Genomic DNA, 18,789 nt, shown 5'->3' on the forward strand with positions numbered 1-18,789 from the left:
AACTGATTTTAAACTTATAATGCCGTAATTAAAAGTTCTGCAACTGTTGGGTCACACAACTTGGCATTAATTAAGGAACATATCTGTGGACACATCTGCAAGAGCTATTTATTAGGGTCGGTATGGGTAGTGAATTTCATTGGGGGAAGTCCTTCCCTTGCTCAGCTCTGCTGAAATCCCATCAAGAAAACCAAGTCTGATAGCGTGCAAACCTTCTGAATCAAGGCAAGATATTCTACAATTTAGTTATATCTGTGTTTCTCAACCCGGTGTGTGTGCCTCCCCAGACCTAGGTATGCGAAGATCTCAGGGGTGCATGTGTTTCCAAAAAATATGTCCAATGTAAGTTAAAAATCAACAATTTTTTTTTAAAAAAAATGAATGAATGAAATGGTATACTTAGAAGGTGAGAAGATCACCTGCAGTTTATTATATGATCTGCACATCATCATGGGTGCACAATAGTTTATTTATTTCATTAAATTTACCGGTATATTCCACTTGATTGTAGAAACCACACAAGGAAACCTCAAAGCGGTTCAGCATTGTATTATGAGTAGTCCACTGTGCAATATACACAGCACAGCATGGTGCTGTTAATTGGTCACATGCTTATTGGTGCTGTTCATTTCCATTAGTTTTGAGAACTTCGAACATACCATATTGCTATTGCATATCAGATCATCAATTTAAGGCAAAGTTTTCTTAGTGTGCAGTTGGAAAAATGGGGAGAAAACTAGGCATGCTGGATGTATGTCTTAAGCATTTATTAAATGACAGGCAAAGTTGGGGACACTATGTATCACCATTATTATTAGTCTATATTTATACCCCATATGATTTTTATTTTTGCTTTCTTGGAGAAGCGCCACCCTCAACATCCCCCCCCTCCAAATATGAGGCCATCTAGAAACCCTCTGAAAAAGCTTTGTTGTTTGGTGACTTGATTCTGCAGACAATACAAAATTCTCTTGCTGAGGAAACTGAGCAGACTATCACACAGTGAGGAACACTTTTATCAGTGGTGTTCAGTCCTTGCCAGAGCATCTCTTCTGTGATTCAACTTCCAAATAGGATTCCAAACAATTCTCCTGGATTATGTGGGGTGGAAGTATGAGGCCACCCATATACCTCACCCTTCCTGGTAGCCTTCTAAAACAATAGCCATGGGGTCATCACAGTGTGGTGTAGTGGTCAGAGTGTTGGGAGCCCCGTGTTTAAATCCTTACTCGGCCATGAAGTTGACTGTTTGACCTTGGGCCAACCAATGCCTGTCAGCCTAACCCAGCACACAGGGCTGCTGTGAAGATAAAATAGGAAGGAGAACTATGTATGCCACCTTGAGCATCTTGGAAGAAAGGTGGGATATAAATAATTACGAGCAATAAATAAGGGGGGTCAGACCCTTTTTGGCAAGTGCAGCTTTGAGAGAGTTCTCACAAGATCAGCCCTACCATTAGGTAGGGCAGGGTGGCTGCCTTAGGTGGCAGTCGCTGGAGGGCGAGAACTAGTGGTAAGGTGTTTGAGAACAACTGTGAGTGCCCTGCACCTCCTAAACAAACTTGCTGCCCTCACGTGATGTCCCAATCAGTTTTTGCATGGGAGTTTGGGGCATGTGGCCCACCAATTCCCTTCACCTCAGGCAGCAAAATGTCTTGGTCAGGCCCTGGTCCTCTGCAAACTGGCCTCTGGTAAGTCTTCCTTCTGTGTTAGGCCTAATGGGCAACAGTGCTGTAATGTAGGGCAGCTACAATGCCTGAGTTCATTGTGAGAAATTTTAAATGGTGTCTTTAAGTCTGTGCAGTATTGGGGGGTGGGGTGGGGGCAAGGGAAGAGGGCAGCACCAGTGGGACTTAGTGTCCTGTCAGTTGCCCAATGATGTTGGCTGCGGGTACCAGTCCTGTCCTTTCCTCTCTCCACCCCTCTCCCCCACAGTGATTTAAACACTGAGGGGAGTCTACTAGACCAAAGGGATGTGGAGCCTGTGGCCCTCCAGATGTTTCTGAATTGCCATAATCTCCGGTCATTGGTTATTCTGGGGCTGATGGGAGTTGGGAGTTCAACAGCACTGCAGTTCTGTATATGTCTAGTGAGAAGTAAGCTCCACTGAGCTCATGGAGACTTAAAGGTAAAGGGACCCCTGACCATTAGGTCCAGTCATGTCCAACTCTGGGGTTGCGGCGCTCATCTCGTGTTACTGGCTGAGGGAGCCAGCGTATAGCTTCCGGGTCATGTGGCCAGCATGACAAAGCTAGGTGGGCAGGAGGTGGGACCGAACAACGGGAGCTCTCCCCGTCGCGGGGATTCGAACTGCCAACCTTCTGATCAGCAAGCCCTAGGCTCTGTGGTTTAACCCACAGCGCCATACTCCCTGGTAAATGGGTGCAGGACTGCAGCATAAATAGCCTTCCACAAGCTACTGATGCCTCAGCCTCCTCTCCCCTTGCAGTGTGGGGATAATCACAATGCCCCATCTTACAGCACTGTTTTAAGGATTATTGAGACAATGTGTGTCAAATGCTTCAAATAGCAATATTTTAGTGCTAAGCAGCAGCAGTAGTAGAAGACAGGGCTTATCTATAGCAACCTCCCCCAACCTGTGGTGCTCCCAGACAGTCACTATTTTCAGGTGGGATTCAGTCACATACCAGCAAATTTTGTTGTTGTTCAGTCGTTTAGTCGTGTCCGACTCTTCGTGACCCCATGGACTAGAGCACGCCAGGCACGCCTATCCTTCACTGCCTCTCGCAGTTTGGCCAAACTCATGTTAGTAGCTTCGAGAACACTGTCCAACCATCTCATCCTCTGTCGTCCCCTTCTCCTTGTGCCCTCCATCTTTCCCAACATCAGGGTCTTTTCTAGGGAGTCTTCTCTTCTCATGAGGTGGCCAAAGTACTGGAGCCTCAACTTCAGGATCTGTCTTTCTAGTGAGCACTCAGGGCTGATTTCTTTAAGAATGGATAGCTTTGATCTTCTTGCAGTCCATGGGACTCTCAAAAGTCTCCTCCAGCACCATAATTCAAAAGCATCAATTCTTCGGCGATCAGCCTTCTTTATGGTCCAGCTCTCACTTCCGTACATTACTACTGGGAAAACCAGCAAATTAAGGTTGCACAATTAAATGATTCAGAGCTCTTGCACAACAAACCCACTTCATAATAATAATAATAATAATAATAATAATAATAATAATAATAATAATAATAATAATTTATTTGTACCCCACCCATCTGGCTGGGTCTCCCGGGCCACTCTGGGTGACTTCCAACAAATATTAAAATACATTACAATACCATAGATTAAAAAACTCCCCTAAACAGGGCTGCCTTCATGTATTTTCTAAATGTCAGGTAGTTGTTTATCTCTTTGACCTCTGATGGGAGGGCGTTCCACAGGGCGGGCACCACTACCTAGAAGGCCCTCTGCCTGGTTCCCTGTAGCTTTGCTTCTCGCAGTGAGGGAACCGCCAGAAGGCCCTCGGCGCTGGATCTCAGTGTCCGGGGTGAACGATGGGGGTGGAGACGCTCCTTCAGGTATACAGGACCGAGGGAGGCCATTTACATCCATCTTTTTCCTATAAGTAACAGTAGGAGAAATGCAATGGAATATAATGGAATAATGGTTTGAGTGATGCAACATCATCCAGCACCCTTGCAAACTTGGTGGGAACAAATCAGGACGAATGCTCAATGAACAGCCTTCATCCAGAAGGAACCCTAATGTTCTCTAGAGATGTTGGAATACAACTCCCATCTTCCCTGATCATTGGTCATGGTGCCTGGGGCTGGTGGAAGTTGGGATCCAGCAACATCTGGAGTAGAGGTAGTCAATGTAGTCCCTTCGAAAAGTTGGCCTCCAACTCCCATCAGCTCCAGCCAGCATCACCAATGGTCAGGGATGGCGGGTGTTTCAGGGCACCACATTGACTGCCCCTGATCTGAAAGGGAAATCAAGCATCCTGTCAACAGAGGACTGTTATGTCTCATGCCACACATGACAGGATGAAGTTCTTTAATTCATACACCATGGCAGTTGTACTCTCTCCTCCCTAGAGCATGATCCAGCATGATCACTACCATTACCCCTTTCTCCCCAGAAGGCTTTAGGTGCTTGCATTAACTTGCAGTTAATTAGCTGACTAGGAATAGTAATGAGAAGTTGCCATCATTAACTTCTCTTCTGCAAGCTGCCGGCATGCCTGATCTTCCTTTAATTTATTTAGGGAACTGCCCAGATTTCTGCCACAGTGAAATTGCATGTTTTAACAGGTAGTGCCCCCAAGACAGGGAACAGCCATGAGTTTAATGGCCTGAAGCTTTTACTTTGGCCCATTTTCTCCAAGGCAGTAACTTACAAGCAGTTGCGCTATTGACATCAATGGGACTAAATAGGCTGAAGCCTATTTTTGATATTGTGGTTTTTGATTTATTTGTTGTTGTATTTTTAAAAAGTAAGCCACCCTGGGAATGTCAACTGTAGGTGTAGGTATGCAGACAAAGGGAATATGAAATGGAAACAAAATAATAGCATGACTGTGATATTAATGAAATTAAGAAGATTTCAATAGTAAACATTAATGTGGAATTATTATTACTTTGAAAGTTTCTCACCTGCCCTATATGGCAGGGGCTTGGACTAGATGGAGTCCCTTCCAACTCTACAGTACTGTGATTCGATGGCTGTAGGTTTCACAGCATGTAATCATGTAGCATGGGGCTGATTCTCGGTTTAATGTATCAAATTCACATGGTGAATAGCTGTACGACACAAATAATTCCTAGGGCTGCCCCTTTTGCCATCCTGGAGATGCACCTGTTGAATTTGTCCCTGCCAATCTGCAACTTGGAGAACTAGCAACTCCATCTTTCTTAGCAAAACCACAGGCATTGCCCTCTGCAGAGTACAACTTTTCTGTGATGCTCAGCCATGATGTGTGGGAATGCTGGGGAAGAGATAAACAAAGGCGGATACCTTGAAGAGGGCTTAAAAACTTCCGTTATTTCAAGGCTGCCAGCCTGGCAACATGTCTTGTCAATATGGAAGAAAAAACTTCTCTGGTGCCCCATTTGCACTACAACGTTTAAAGCAGTATCATACCACTTTAAACAGTACTGGTTTCCCTCAAAGAATCCTGGGAACTGTAGTTTGTTAAGGGTGCTGAGAGCTGTTAGGAGACCTTTCCCCCCCCCCGAGAGAGCTACAGTTCCCATAGTTCCCTGGAAAAAAGGTATTGGCTGTTTAGCTGTGCTAAGAATCTGGCAACATCTTGAGGACCACAGTTCCCCACTCCTGCTCAGGAAGGTGTTTTTTTGTAGTTCTGGAAACCTTGGGATGTTCCTGAGTCTGCAGCTATTTTTATCTTGTGTACTGATGCTGCTGCCTAAGGACCCACAAAGAGAACCAAGTTTGCTGTTGTTATATTTTATTATTAGTTGCCCTTGAAGCTTTGAAGAGTGGCATATGAATCTGTTAAAGTAATTAATTAATTACCAACCATCCAGAATAATCAAAAAGTGGTGTAGCGGCTTACCTAGACCGAGAGAAACCTATGATTATTCTTGTATGTTAGAGAAACAAGGGGAGGATCACATTGGTGAGCAAAGACTCCATCACAGGTTTAACAAGCTGGCAGCAGCTTTTTCCAGAGTGGGAATTGCTGGATCACTAAACTGAGATTAGTGACCAAAAGTTTAATAATAATAATAATAATAATAATAATAATAATAATTTCTTTAAACCCCGCCCATCTGGCTGGGTTTCCCTAGTCACTGTGGGCGGCTTCCAACAGAATATTAAAATGCAATAATATATTAAACATTAAAAGCTTCCCTAAACAGGGCTGCTTTCAGATGTCTCCTAAAAGTCTGGTAGTTGGTTTTCTCTTTGACATCTGGTGGGAGGGTGTTCCACAGGGAAGGTGCCACTACCGAGAAGGCCCTCTGCCTGGTTCAGATGTCTCCTAAAAGTCTGGTAGTTGGTTTTCTCTTTGACATCTGGTGGGAGGGTGTTCCACAGGGCGGGTGCCACTACCGAGAAGGCCCTCTGCCTGGTTCCCTGTAACTTGGCTTCTCGCAGCGAGGGAACCGCCAGAAGGCCCTCAGCGCTGGACCTCAGTGTCCGGGTAGAACGATGGGGGTGGAGACGCTCCTTCAGGTATACATAGAAGGGACTGATGCACTGACAGTAACCAGAGGACTAGCTGAAATCCACAAAATAAAGGGACTTCAGTTAAAGTAAAATCCTAACCACGGTGCTGCTTTCTAGATTTTACAACATCTTATAGCACCACCTACTGGACAGGATGTGTATCAGCCTCAGTTTTTGATGAGTTGAAAAGTCAAAAACACCTTAGTTAAAAAAGCAAGGCCACCAGCACTGAAGCTGGCCAGAGCTCCTGGCTGAATATAGTAGAGTCATCCTCTTCCCCAGTTCATCATCACAACAACCCTGTGGGGTAGGTTAGGCTGAGATACTGTGACTGGTTCAAGGAACTACTCTGTTGGCCAATATCCAATATATATTTTAAACTAGAAATACTATAAAAAACATATAGTAAACATAGTAAATGTACATAACTGGCTGGTCACCTCCTGTCTACAAAATATATTTTAAAAATATGCCCACTTGGGTCTAGGTGCTGACATAGGACTTGTTTGCTGCTACCCCCATAATCTGCCACACTGGGTACTAATGTGAGGGGGGAGAGCTAGACTGTGGGACACTGGACTTCAGCCTGAAGGTTCAGCCCTCACTGTACCACTTTCCCCAACAGGTACCTGTTGCCAAAGGAAGTTGGTCTGCAACCGAAGCAGTGGAAACAAACCAGATTTATTTCCAAGCCTAAGGTTGCATGGGCCTGTATCAATGGGTCGGTTGCCAAATTTCTCAGGCAGGGCTCTTGGGCTGTTCCTCCTTTTTAAATGCTTAAATAAATGGAAGCATGCCCTAAAGTAGTTCCTCCTTCCATTTCTCAAAATCATCATTTATAGCTGAGATTTCCCCCTAATTTATATCTAATTACTACTGTTAGTTTATTCAACAGCATAGCATTCCACACTTTAAGCCACTCCTCAGCCAATGGTTTGTTGTTGTTCCACTAATTTCTTTAATGGCTTTGAAGATATGCTCAGCTTTTGACAAGATAAATGCTACACTCCCAGCATACAGGCAGCTAAGAGCTTATTAGTGACAGCATCACCTGGGGGGGATGTACATTTTCTTTATGCTCATTGGCATACAATACTATTAAGACCTTTAAAAAAGTTTTAAGTGCGACATTACCTGTTAAAGCAGAACCCTTTGCACATACTCATCTCTACTACTCTATATTATATCTGGTACTACATCCCCTATTCCCATTGTCTTCAATATTTATCAGTGCTGGGGCCTAGGGTTACCATACTAGATAAGTGTTGGTCAGATTTCTGTTCATAAAGCCTTTATTTTTGCAACCAGATCCTTTGCAGAGGAAGGCCACCAAGATGAACAAGGGTCTGGAAACCAAGCCTTATGAGGAACAGTTGAGGGAGCTGGGTATGTTTAGCCTGGAAAAACAGAGACTGAGAGCAGATCTGATAGTCACCTTGAGATATCTAAAGGGCTGTCGCATGGAACAATCTTATTTTCAAGTGTAGAACTTGAACCAATGGATTCAAGTTACAAGAAAGAAAGGAGACTGACTAAACATCAGGAAGAACTTTCTGACAGCAAGAGATGTTCAGCAATGGAACGGACTCCCTCAGGAGATTGTGGGCTCTCTTTCCTTGGAGGTTTTTAAGCAGTTGGGTGGCCATCTGTCATGGGTGCTTTAGTTGAGCTTCCTGCATTGCAGGGAGTTGAACCTAGATGACCCTCAGTTCCATCCAACTCTACCATTCTATGATTTTATACTTGCAAATTCAGAAATAGCCTCAAAGGATGATCCTGCAACTTCTTTCTTAATTCAGCGTTGCAGTAGAAATTAGGTTAATATAAAATCTCAGGAAGAAAAACAATTCACCATCCTTGCCTGAGCAAATTCTGGGTATTCATAAGAGAGGCCAAAGGTTATTTTATTGAGGCAAACGTGTTTTGGTATCTTCTACTTCCTATTGTCTTGATCTGTTTGTGTACACTTTTGGCTTTCTGACCTTGTGCCAACAGCTGCATGACAGGCAGCAATCAGTGGGTGGTTCCACACACCCCCAGGCATGAATATTCAGTGGTGGGTAAAATTAAAATCTGCCACCCTCACCCCCACCCCCCACCCCAATGTAGTTCTCTGGGAAGCCTGCTGATAGAATTCCGTATAGAAGCTTTAGCAAAGAAAATACTGAGCTCAGTTTTTCACATGCGTGTGTTTATGCCAGTGGTGAGGAGCCTCTGGCATGTGGGCCAGATTTGTGGCTCTCTCTAGGCCATTTTCTAGTCCAGGGGTCCCCAAACTAAGGCCCGGGGGCCGGATGCGGCCCAATCACCTTCTAAATGTGGTCCAGGAATCAGTGTGTTTTTACATGAGTAAAATGTGTCCTTTTATTTAAAATGCATCTCTGGGTTATTTGCGGGGCATAGGAATTCGTTCATATTTTTTTTCAAAATATAGTCCGGTCCCCCACAAGGTCTGAGGGACAGTGGACCGGCCCATGGCTGAAAAAGTTTGCTGACCACTGTGTCTAGTCCAAAGGGACGCAGGTGGCGCTGTAATTTAAACCACTGAGCCTAGGGCTTGCCGATCAGAAGGTCGGCAGTTTGAATCCCCGCGATGGGGTGAGCTCCCGTTGCTCAGTCCCTGCTCCTGCCAACCTAGCAGTTCGAAAGCACATCAAAGTGCAAGTAGATAAACAGGTACCACTCCGGCGGGAAGGTAATCAACGTTTCTGTGCGCTGCTCTGGTTCACCAGAAGTGGCTTAGTCATGCTGGCCACATGACCCAGAAGCTGTCTGCGGACAAACGCCAGCTCCCCCAGCCTACAGAAGGAGACGAGCGCCGCAACCCCAGAGTTGTCCGTGACTGGACCTAACAGTCAGGGGTACTTTACCTTTACCTTTACTAGACCATTCCTTTTCTCTGTAGGCCACACCTTTCACTGCCCCTGCTCAGTGACTTCCTTGAGCATCTTTGCCTGGCTGGAATGCATCTTTGAACTGTGTAGTTCTCCTACTTACCTGGATGAAGGATTGTAGAATCATAGAATTGTAGAGCTGTCTGTCATGGCTTATTTTGGAGGAAACACATGCTGGGGCTTAGTAATCACAGCATCCTTTTCTAAGTGATTAAAGACCAACTGTTTAATTATCTGTTCTAGGACCCTTCCTGGTATTGACATCAAGCTATAAGTTGGTAGTTACCTGGATCTCCCCCCCCCTTTTTTTTTGAAGATGGGTAGAACAGTCCCCAGGGAGCTCACCTGTTCTCCAGTAATTCTCAAAGATCTGAGATTACATCTGCAAGCTCCTTCAGTACCCTTGGGTGCAGCTCACCAGGCCCTTGAAATCTGGATTCGTTTAAAGTATCTAGGTGTTCTCATACTCCCTCTTTTTCTAACTTGGGCTTCACCTCCCTCCTTGCATAGTTTCTGTTATCATGAGCATGGGCACTGCTTTCCTTTTGGGTGAAGGGGTCAAATAGACGTTGCGCAGTTCTGCCGTCTCTGTCACCCAATAGCATTTCTCCTTCTCCATGCAGAGGACCTACTACTTGCACATTCTTGGTCTTGCTTCGAACATAGCTGAATAAGCCTGTAATCTCATTTTTAACCTCTCTCATTCTGAGCTTCAGCCCACCTGACCTTCACCCTGCAACTGTTGGCTACTCATGTACACTCTTTCTTCGCGATTTCCCTTCTTCCATTTCTTATGCATGGATGTGTACGGCTGGAATGTAACCTACAGCACAAAATGGAAGAGTCATGTCTGTCTCCACCCACTTTCAGCTCTGGCTGCACTACCCCTGGCATGTGGACCCCACCCCCAAAAGCTGTGCAAAGAAGAATGCAGACAGAAGGTTCCCCACCCATTCTCTCTCTCTCTCTCTCTCTCTCTCTCTGTGTGTGTGTGTGTGTGTGTATGTGTGTGTGTGTAATCTAGAATTATCCACAGCAGTTCTACAAAGCAGTGGTAGGCCCATTCTTTCCACCAAGGGTATTAGTCTGTTCTGAATGGGGTTGCACTCCCACTGAAATAACAGGCTTAGATTTCCGGGAAGCTCCTGGGTCCATTCTAGTGCCTTTTACCACCTACAGTTTGTGCATCAACTACAGCCATTCTTGGAAAGGGGTAGTGCGGCCACAGTGATTCACGCATTAGTAACTCGAGACTTGATTATGGTCATGTGCTCTATGAGGGTCTACTCTTGGGCCTGGTCCAGAGGCTCTAATTGGTGCCAAATGCTGCAGGTAAACTATTGATGGGGAAAGACTATTGCCAGCAGTGTTCAAAAGCTTGCACTGGTTGCCCATATGCTACTAGGTCAGGTTCAATATCCTTGTATGAATTTATAAGGTCCTTAACAACTTGGGTCCAGGGTGCCTCAAGGACCACATAATCCCTTATATCCCTGCCTGATCACTGAGGTCTTTGGGGGAGTCACTGTTAGTGGTCCCCAATGACTAGGGTGCATGGCTTGTATCCACCACATGGACCCAAATTTGTGAAGCTCTCTTCCAGTTGAGGTCCTCCAGTGTCTACTGATTTTTGTTGTTTTGTTTTGTTTTGTTCTGCCAGCAGGCATTTTGGCTAAAGTCAGATTTTATAGTTTTATCTGATTTTCACCCTTTTTGTATTTTATTTCTTGTATACTGCTTAGAGACATTGTAGTTAAGCGGTATACAAATTGTTTTTAATAATTAAAAAAAAGAACTCGACATCTGTTAATTTAAGAAACAAACACATACACTTTGCTTAAAGGTTTCCACTCCTTAATAGACTTTAATACCCCCTGCACATAAACTGTACAAAATATTTACTTCCCTAAATAAATAGAATCACAAATTTGTTTGTAGACAGTGCTTTGCAAGACACAGAATTGGAGATACATTCCCCCAAAACAAATGATCCAAAGGAATCTCTTATCGAGAAGTAAAGGCACCATCCAATCACTGGCCCAAACAATGATAATAAATTCCCTTTAAATAAAGCTGAAGGGTGGGGAGGGGAGGACAGATGAAGCACATCAGTAACATAGGAGTCAGAACTTGCCACCCAACTGATCTCTAAGAAAGCTTGCAAAATGGACCCCATATGTATCTGAGCTAACGCTGGCCATACAGCAATAGTAGGGATGTGTCCATCCATTGCCCAATGGATGGATGGATTCTTCAGTGATCCATATCAAGTGTAAAAAGAGAGCGTTCCTAACAACTGTGCTTATTTAGAGCTGGCTATTTGCTAGGGGATGAAGGTTCGTGGGTGGTTGCCGAATATAACACTGCCGATCACTGGAGCTGGTGGATGCCCAGAACAGACTGGGAGGTAGAATGGTCTCCCTCACAGGAGGCGTTTAAGCAGAGACTGGGCAACCTTCTGCCAGGGATGCAGCAGTGCAAGATTCCTGCACTGGACAGTGTTGGACTAGGCAGCGTCCTTTCCAACTGTAAAATTCTTCTAATCCATCTTGGGGCAGGGTTAGAAGCAGCAACATTCTCTTCCCTCTCAAATTAAGACAAAAAAAAGGTAGAAAGCAGCAGCCTGGGCAGATTTAAGTTTCAACATATTCTTTTCCAGCTGCGCAACCACAGAAATTTCATTGCTTCCAGGAAACAGGAAACTGAAGAGGCTCAAAGAGGATGGCACACAGCTTCAAAGTTTCATATTGCAGAATACAGGCACAAGTGACATTTCTCTAGTCCCCATATCTGATATACTTGCAAGTGCTGAAGAGTGCAAGACTCTGCTTTTAGGTATCATTTTGGCTCAAGCTTAGGTTTTGGGCAACAAGCTCTACTTGGGAGATTCAACTCAGCCCTTATGGTCCCCACATCCCTCATCCCTCAAGCCCTTAACTTTGCTCGCTTCTTGTTAGCTGCAGATGCCAGTGTCCTTGAGGACCAACAGCTTCACACTTTTTTCTACATAGTAATCTGTAACCGTCACTCGGACCACACCCATAATGCGCAATTCCCCAGGAGGAAACTTTGATCTGATTTATTCCAATTTGTACTCATGCCAGTTTCCAAGCACAGTCGTCGCCCTTACTTGCCCAGTAACAGCATGCCATTCTTCTTAGAAGGGGTGCACCAGACAGTGCTGTGTGCACATCTTACACACACATACACACCCCTCCCCCTAACACTGGAGATGGAGTGGAGCCTCTCCCACTTCCCAGCTTGCACTTGTCCTCTATACCTGCTTCCTGGCTAGCACCACTCACATTTCCTAGACTTCCTAGTCTTCAGCTGTTGAGTTGGGACTCCCTCCTGGGTCACAGCCTGAATTAAGTTGGGTCACGAGAGCAGCAGAACCAAATGCAATGGGAAAATGTTAAGGAGTGGGTCCTCCGTTGCGCATTAAGGCTTAAGGTGGGTCCTTTATTTCAAAAGACTGAAAATTCCTGACCTAGATGCTGAGTTCCTAAGCTATCAACGAGGATCCTCTAGAGGGTTTGTAGAATAGCTGGGAGAGGAGAGGTGTCACAGGTGTTGGGAGGGTTGCTGCTTGTAAGACAAACCTTCCCATCCTCCCAAACCCTGAGCAGGAACTGCCCTCAGCCACTGGTGAGAACTGCTGCTCCGTTTCTTTATGTTAGGCCAAGGCCAAGAACAACTAGGTGAGTCCATAGGCTGAGTAAAAATGTGGAAGAGGCAAATTAAAGAAAATGTCCCCTTCGCTCTGGTCGACACGCTCCTACGTAGAGCAGCTGGATGCAGATGAAGATCACCACACACTTAACTCAGACAGATGGGGTTATCCAGGACTGGAGAAGAGTGTGTCAAAGCCTCTCCCTGCCCAAGTTGCGGAGAACTTTGGCCCTGAACTACAACTCCCAGGGGTGGCTAGTATAAGGAGCTACTGCACTCAGGTCCTGTTTTCAGGCTTCCTGTGGGCATCTGGTAGACAACTGGGAGAACAGGATGCTTTTCTCCTGTTCTAGAAATTTGTTTTTGGTGCCAGTAGAGGCTCCCTGTGGCACTAGTAGAGGTTTCCATCTGACATACAAATAAGGAGCTTTAGAGGGGTAATTTTTGTTAGGACCACACCAGACAGCGGTCCCTCCAGAGACTGTACAGGCTTCTTTGAGGCTGCTAGTAACAAAATCCCACCCACTCCACCCCCCACAAAGCACACCTTAATTGAATTCACATAATTAACATCATATCAAGTTTGGTCCTGAGATAGTTACAGCAACTTTTTTTCATTCAAATTTTCCTGAATCCAATAGACAGGATATCTTACTTTGGGGGAAGAGGTTTGGCTTCTCAATCAATCACACAGTTTTACGTTCCCTGAACTTTTTCTGTACTGGATGTGCAGTTTCCACGCTCTCTTAAGTTACAGCTGCCTGCACTGCGTGGAGCTCTGCAAACAGCCTCAAGCTACATGGCTCATTGAAAACTGCTTTGCAGCAGCGACAACAGCTACAGAATATGTTTTAAAAGAGAGGAGCTTGCTCAGCCGAGGGAGACCCTCTGCACTATCTGGGTGGTAGAAATACTGGATCACACACTGGAAAAAACCTCTGCCTGGAGCCTGCCTTGTGGTATACAAAAACACAGTTGGGTGGTGTGCTTTAAAAAACAACAACACAGAGCCCTTTAGCACAACCAGGCTGGCCACATCACCACCTTAACAGGAGCAAGATTTATATTTTTTCAACCTTGCTGGCACACTAGGCCTTTTTTTTCAGGACTGCACAGTGGAAGGTAGTGTAATGTGTTTGCGCCAGTCAGTACTTAAAGCCAGGTCCCCCAGAGGAGCATGTTCTTCAACCTAAGTTTATGCGAGCCTCTCTGTTTGCACAAACAGCAAGCTCTATTTGGGGCATACACAGGGGAAAGTATCGGATGATGACCAAGGTTTTCATTTCCGTCACGCCACTGCAGACTTGCTGCCAGCTCAACCGCAGCATCCTCTGCTAAACAAGCCCCCTCCTACGGAGCCCTGCTCAGTTTATTTATACCACCTTGATCTTGGGTTCCGACCTGCAGCACATCTGGAACAGCTACTATGGGGAAGGGGTTGTTTCTACAGATGTGCCCATTCACAATCTCCTTCACAAGTCTCCCCCACCCCCCCCCGGTTCACACCAATACCCAAAATGTTACATGGGCATGACGACTCAGTATTCCCGCATGAAGACCAAGCAACAGCAATGTATTAAAGGCCTAACTGAAGTCCTATTGGCTTGTGAGGGCAATTGTGTCCACGTCTGTGCCAAGCAGGCTCCCTTGCTTCAGACAGCATGGGGTTGGAGCTGCCAGGCCACACAGCACTGGTGACAGAGTCCGGCAAATGCAGCTCAGCACCCACTCCCTCCCCATTTGCAATGGTGTGAGCAGGGGCTTGAGAAGTGAGGTTAATTACAGCTTTGGTCCCTCCCTGCACTGTGTCACCATCCCGCCACGCCATGTGAGAAAGCTATTGGAGCAAGTACCCTGTTGTAGAAAGGATGGTATTTTACTTTTCACACCCGCAAGCGTCTGCTGTGGGCTTCTGTGCAGAGGCACTTCAATGAAAGCATTAGGGAGAAACAGACAACAGTATACCAGACTCTCTTTCATTAGATACCCTGAGATCAGCCTAGTACTGCTTTTCCTTCAACCAGAGGGAGCCAGGTTTCTTTTTCTTTCTTTTCTTTTGCACATGTCTCATTACAGCACAACCTGGCAGGGAGAAAGAGGCCGCAATGTGCACCACTTGAATCTTCTTGATTGACCCGTTTCAATGTGCGAAATTCCCTCAGCAGCCTTTCCCCCATCCTACACAGAGTACTTGGCCATGTCACTTTTGTCGAAGATCACTTTGGTTGCAAAGTAAATGGCCACGAGCCCAAAGCCAGTAGCTGATGCCATGTAAGCGGTAACCGACTGTGTGAACTGGACAAGGGAGCCCATGAGGAGGGACGGGATGACCTGAGAAAGGAGGAATGCACTGTCCAGGATGGCCAAGTCTGAACAGATGCCTCTGCTTGCTGCTGCTGCAGTGTCCGAGTCTCCCACCATCATGATGAGAGAGACCTCACAGGGCGAGCTGACGCACAGAGCAGATCCTGCAACAGGTGGGGAGAAAAGGCTTCCGCCGTGTCCATTCTGGTAGGTCACTTTTTGTCCAGGAAGGTGGCTCTTGAGGAAGCCGTGTTTCTTCTCCAGCTGAGCTGCATCTTCTTCTTTGCTTTTATATTTGGGCAAGTATATCTGAAATCGACAGGGGGGGAAGGGGGAAGGGGAGGGTAAGATATTGCAACCCTACAAAAACATTGGGAGCAACAGAATGTGAAATTTACTACAAACTACGCAGAAAATGACCAGTGCTTGATGGAAATGGGAGTTCACCTCAGTTCCAAACAGATGGAAAATACAACCCGTTTAAGGGCTGGGCAGTTAGAACAGGGCTAGTGAGTGTACAGAGCAACACCTTGTAGAAGGCAGCACTTTTGTGGTTGCTGCTGCAGCAGCAGCAGCAATGTGCTTCTCCTCTTTGGACACATCATTAGCAGAAATTGAAGAAGACCCAGATTATAGAAGACGGTGGCTGAGTTGGTGAGCAGCATCAGTCTGTTGGGAGTAAGGGACAATATCATCTTTCCCTAGCTAAGACCAACTCCAAAGTCCAAATAGATCCATAACCATTTGGGGAACAGGGGGAGGGGGAACGGTGTCTTTTAAGAGTGTTTCACCAACTGCATCAAACAGGTGCTACCTGAAGTCAAACAGTTAGAAAAAAATGATAGTTGTTCCTTGCTCAATGGTATTTTCAGCATGATTCAACGGAGTGCGTGAAATGCAACTGACTGACATGGCTTGTATCACTACTTGGCCCTTTGGCTAAGATCAAGTGTAGTATCTGACACGGCTTGTGAGCATGACACTTCAGAGATGTTCAGTCTGAAGGCTCTCACAACACTGGGCTAGCAGTTGTTATGGAGTAACTCACTTGGGAAAAGAGGCAAAGCAGAAACAAACAAACAAAGGAAATAGACACAAAGGGTTGACAACAGTCAAAGGAGAAAGAAGCTTAGAGAGCAGTAACATCCTCCCAAGAGGGGGAAAGCTCAGTAAAGAGAAGGACATCTGCCTCCAGCACAACCTGGACAAGATGCGATACTGTAATTACATCACATGACAATTAGGTAATACAGTGACATGTAAGCATTGTAACAACTGTATAACACTGTTATAGTGAGAGTGTAACACACTTAGATTTATTAAAACACTGGATTATGGCTTGCATCCAACGCAGAGCTAAGTAAACATCCTGTCAGCACAAAATTCAGAGATTTCCACATACAGTCATACCTTAAAAGTGGAACACCTTGCGAGACGAACATTTTGGCTCCCAAACACAGCAAACCCGGAAGTGATTGTTCCGGTTTGTGAACATTCTTTGGAACCCAAATGTCTGTCGCAGAAGCCGTGCCTTGGTTCCCGAACGTTTTGGAAGTCGAATGGATTCTGTTCGACTTCCGAGGTACGACTGTATACACACTCCTCCATTTAAGCAAGCAAGAGTCATTATCCCATATCACAGCCCAGGGTGACCTTCTAGACAGGCAAAAGCCCATTAAGAGGGCACAGAGCAAGACCAATGATGGTGTTGCCTGGGGAGGGGGTTTAGGCAAGTGAGAATCCCAAGGTCCTGATAAATAGAAATAGAGGGCCACGTTTGATGCCCAGGCTGGAAGCACCCCATCAAGGACAATGAGAATCTGGCTATAAAAGGAAGCTGCCATCATCCCTGACCATTGTCCTTGGTTGCTAGGGCTGACGGAAGTAGGAGCTCAGAAACATCTGGAGGGCCAAATGTTCCGCACTCCTGCTTTAAAAACCAACGGATTATTCAATCTTTGCTACCACTAAAAGGTAAAGGTACCCCTGACCATTAGGTCCAGTCGCGGACGACTCTGGGGTTGCGGTGCTCATCGCGCTCTATAGGCTGAGGGAGCTGGCGTTTGTCCGCAGACAGTTTCTGGGTCATGTGGCTAGCATGACTAAGCCACTTCTGGTGAACCAGAGCAGCGCACGGAAACGTCGTTTACCTTCTCGCCAGAGCAGTACCTATTTATCTACTTGCACTGTGACGTGCTTTCGAACTGCTAGGTGGGCAGGAGCTGGGACCGAACAATGGGAGCTCACGAAGGCTGATCTACCCCAAGATGTAAATGGCTCAGAGACATGAATCAAACAGTTGTTAGGCCCCATTAAAACCACTTTGGTCAAGACTCTCTGGACTTTCTCTCTCACACACACATACATACACATCCCCACCTGTTTTTCATGATGATAAAGCGATGCCAGTGTGTACGGCAAGATCTGCAGCACTGAGAAAGGGAAACCTGTCAGGGCGGCAGAAACAGTGACGATGACAACACTCTGAGAGAAGCACATGATGATGGCCATCAACGGGAATAAGGCCACACTGGCTAGGTAGACCATTCGTGTCCCAAACTGCTTCACCATCCGGTCCATGATTGTCGAGAAGATGATGGAGATTATGCACTGGAGAAAGAGGCCCAGGCTACCCATTCGAATCCCTGAGAAGAGACGTTTGTACATTGGGTGAAATGGAGAAGAACCAGGGGCCAGATGAACAAGATAGCCAGGTTCATAAAGGCAAATAGCTGCAATGCTTTGAATGCTAATTCAGCTTTCTGTCTCATCAATTTTTAAGAAGTGTTTCTTAACTGTTCCAGTATAGAAGTTCTCATTTCACAAGTAAGAGGTGGGGGCAGGATAACAATATGAATGCATTAAAAAACGAAATATGCTTCAGTAGCTATGGAAGGGCCAACACAGAGTCCAGAAGACATCTGTCACTCCTCGTGGCAGAACCAACAGATGACCTACAAGCAATAAATCAGGCCTAAGTAGACTTCAGTTACAGGATTTGTCAACGTGTTCATTTAAGGAGGTAAGTATAGTCCAAGACATCCACAGATTTGTTTATTAATTTATAGGACAATGTCCTCTGAAGACTTGGACTTTCCTTTATGCATTTCCTATAAAACAACTTGACATTGGCCACAGCTCTGAGATTGTTGAACATCATTGTGTGTACACAATTGACCCTCCAATTCTGCAGAGCCTCAAAGGCACCACCAGGATATAAATGTTAAATATTACTTACATTTAAGCTGGGTCACCCAGACCTTGAAATGAACTATTATATGGGAACAACAGGTAGGCAAGGGGCCAAGTAGCTTTAGCAGAAGGATTCAAGAAAGCCTATTGCCAAAGTACCTTTTTAAGCTAAGAAGAGGAGGCAATAGATCAGGGGTTGCCAAGAGGTGTTCTCTGGGTGATGTTTGCTCACAACTCCCTTTGGCCAGAGCCAACGTAGCCAGTGATGATAGCTGTTGTGCCCCAGTAAGATCTGGAGGGCGGCACATTGGAGACCAGCAAGGAGGAAAGCCAGAGATAGCCAAAGTCCATGCAACATAAAAGGGAATCTAGCTGGAGCTGATGGGAGTTGTAGTTTAAAATGTCTGGAGAATACCAGCTTGGGGAAGTCTGCAGAAGAAATGCTGAATTCCTTTTGAGATGCTAACACTCCAGATTTCCTTATTAACCTCCACAGGGAGCTTTTATGGCAGAATAATGTCCAAAGCTGCTCTTATGAAAGGCAATTTTGCTTATTCATTATTAATCTGATATACCATCT

General features: G+C 45.6%; 2 protein-coding genes across 2 annotated transcripts in view; both read right to left on the reverse strand.

The window, feature by feature from the left end:
• The window catches only part of LOC117048687 (ETS domain-containing protein Elk-4-like), a 140,382-nt gene that overhangs the window by 24,766 nt on the left and 96,827 nt on the right, over positions 1–18,789 (reverse strand). The gene's annotated exons all lie outside the window — the stretch shown is intronic.
• Positions 14,474–17,703, reverse strand: LOC117048692 (solute carrier family 45 member 3-like). The gene is made up of 2 exons (XM_033152843.1): positions 17,397–17,703; positions 14,474–15,326 (listed from the first exon to the last, which is right to left on the reverse strand). The coding sequence occupies exons 1-2, from the start codon at positions 17,682–17,684 to the stop codon at positions 14,892–14,894; spliced, it is 723 nt and encodes a 240-aa protein (XP_033008734.1). The 5' UTR covers positions 17,685–17,703; the 3' UTR covers positions 14,474–14,891.

The sequence above is a fragment of the Lacerta agilis genome, chromosome 6 (assembly GCF_009819535.1).
Source record: "Lacerta agilis isolate rLacAgi1 chromosome 6, rLacAgi1.pri, whole genome shotgun sequence".
NCBI classification, from domain to species: domain Eukaryota; kingdom Metazoa; phylum Chordata; class Lepidosauria; order Squamata; family Lacertidae; genus Lacerta; species Lacerta agilis.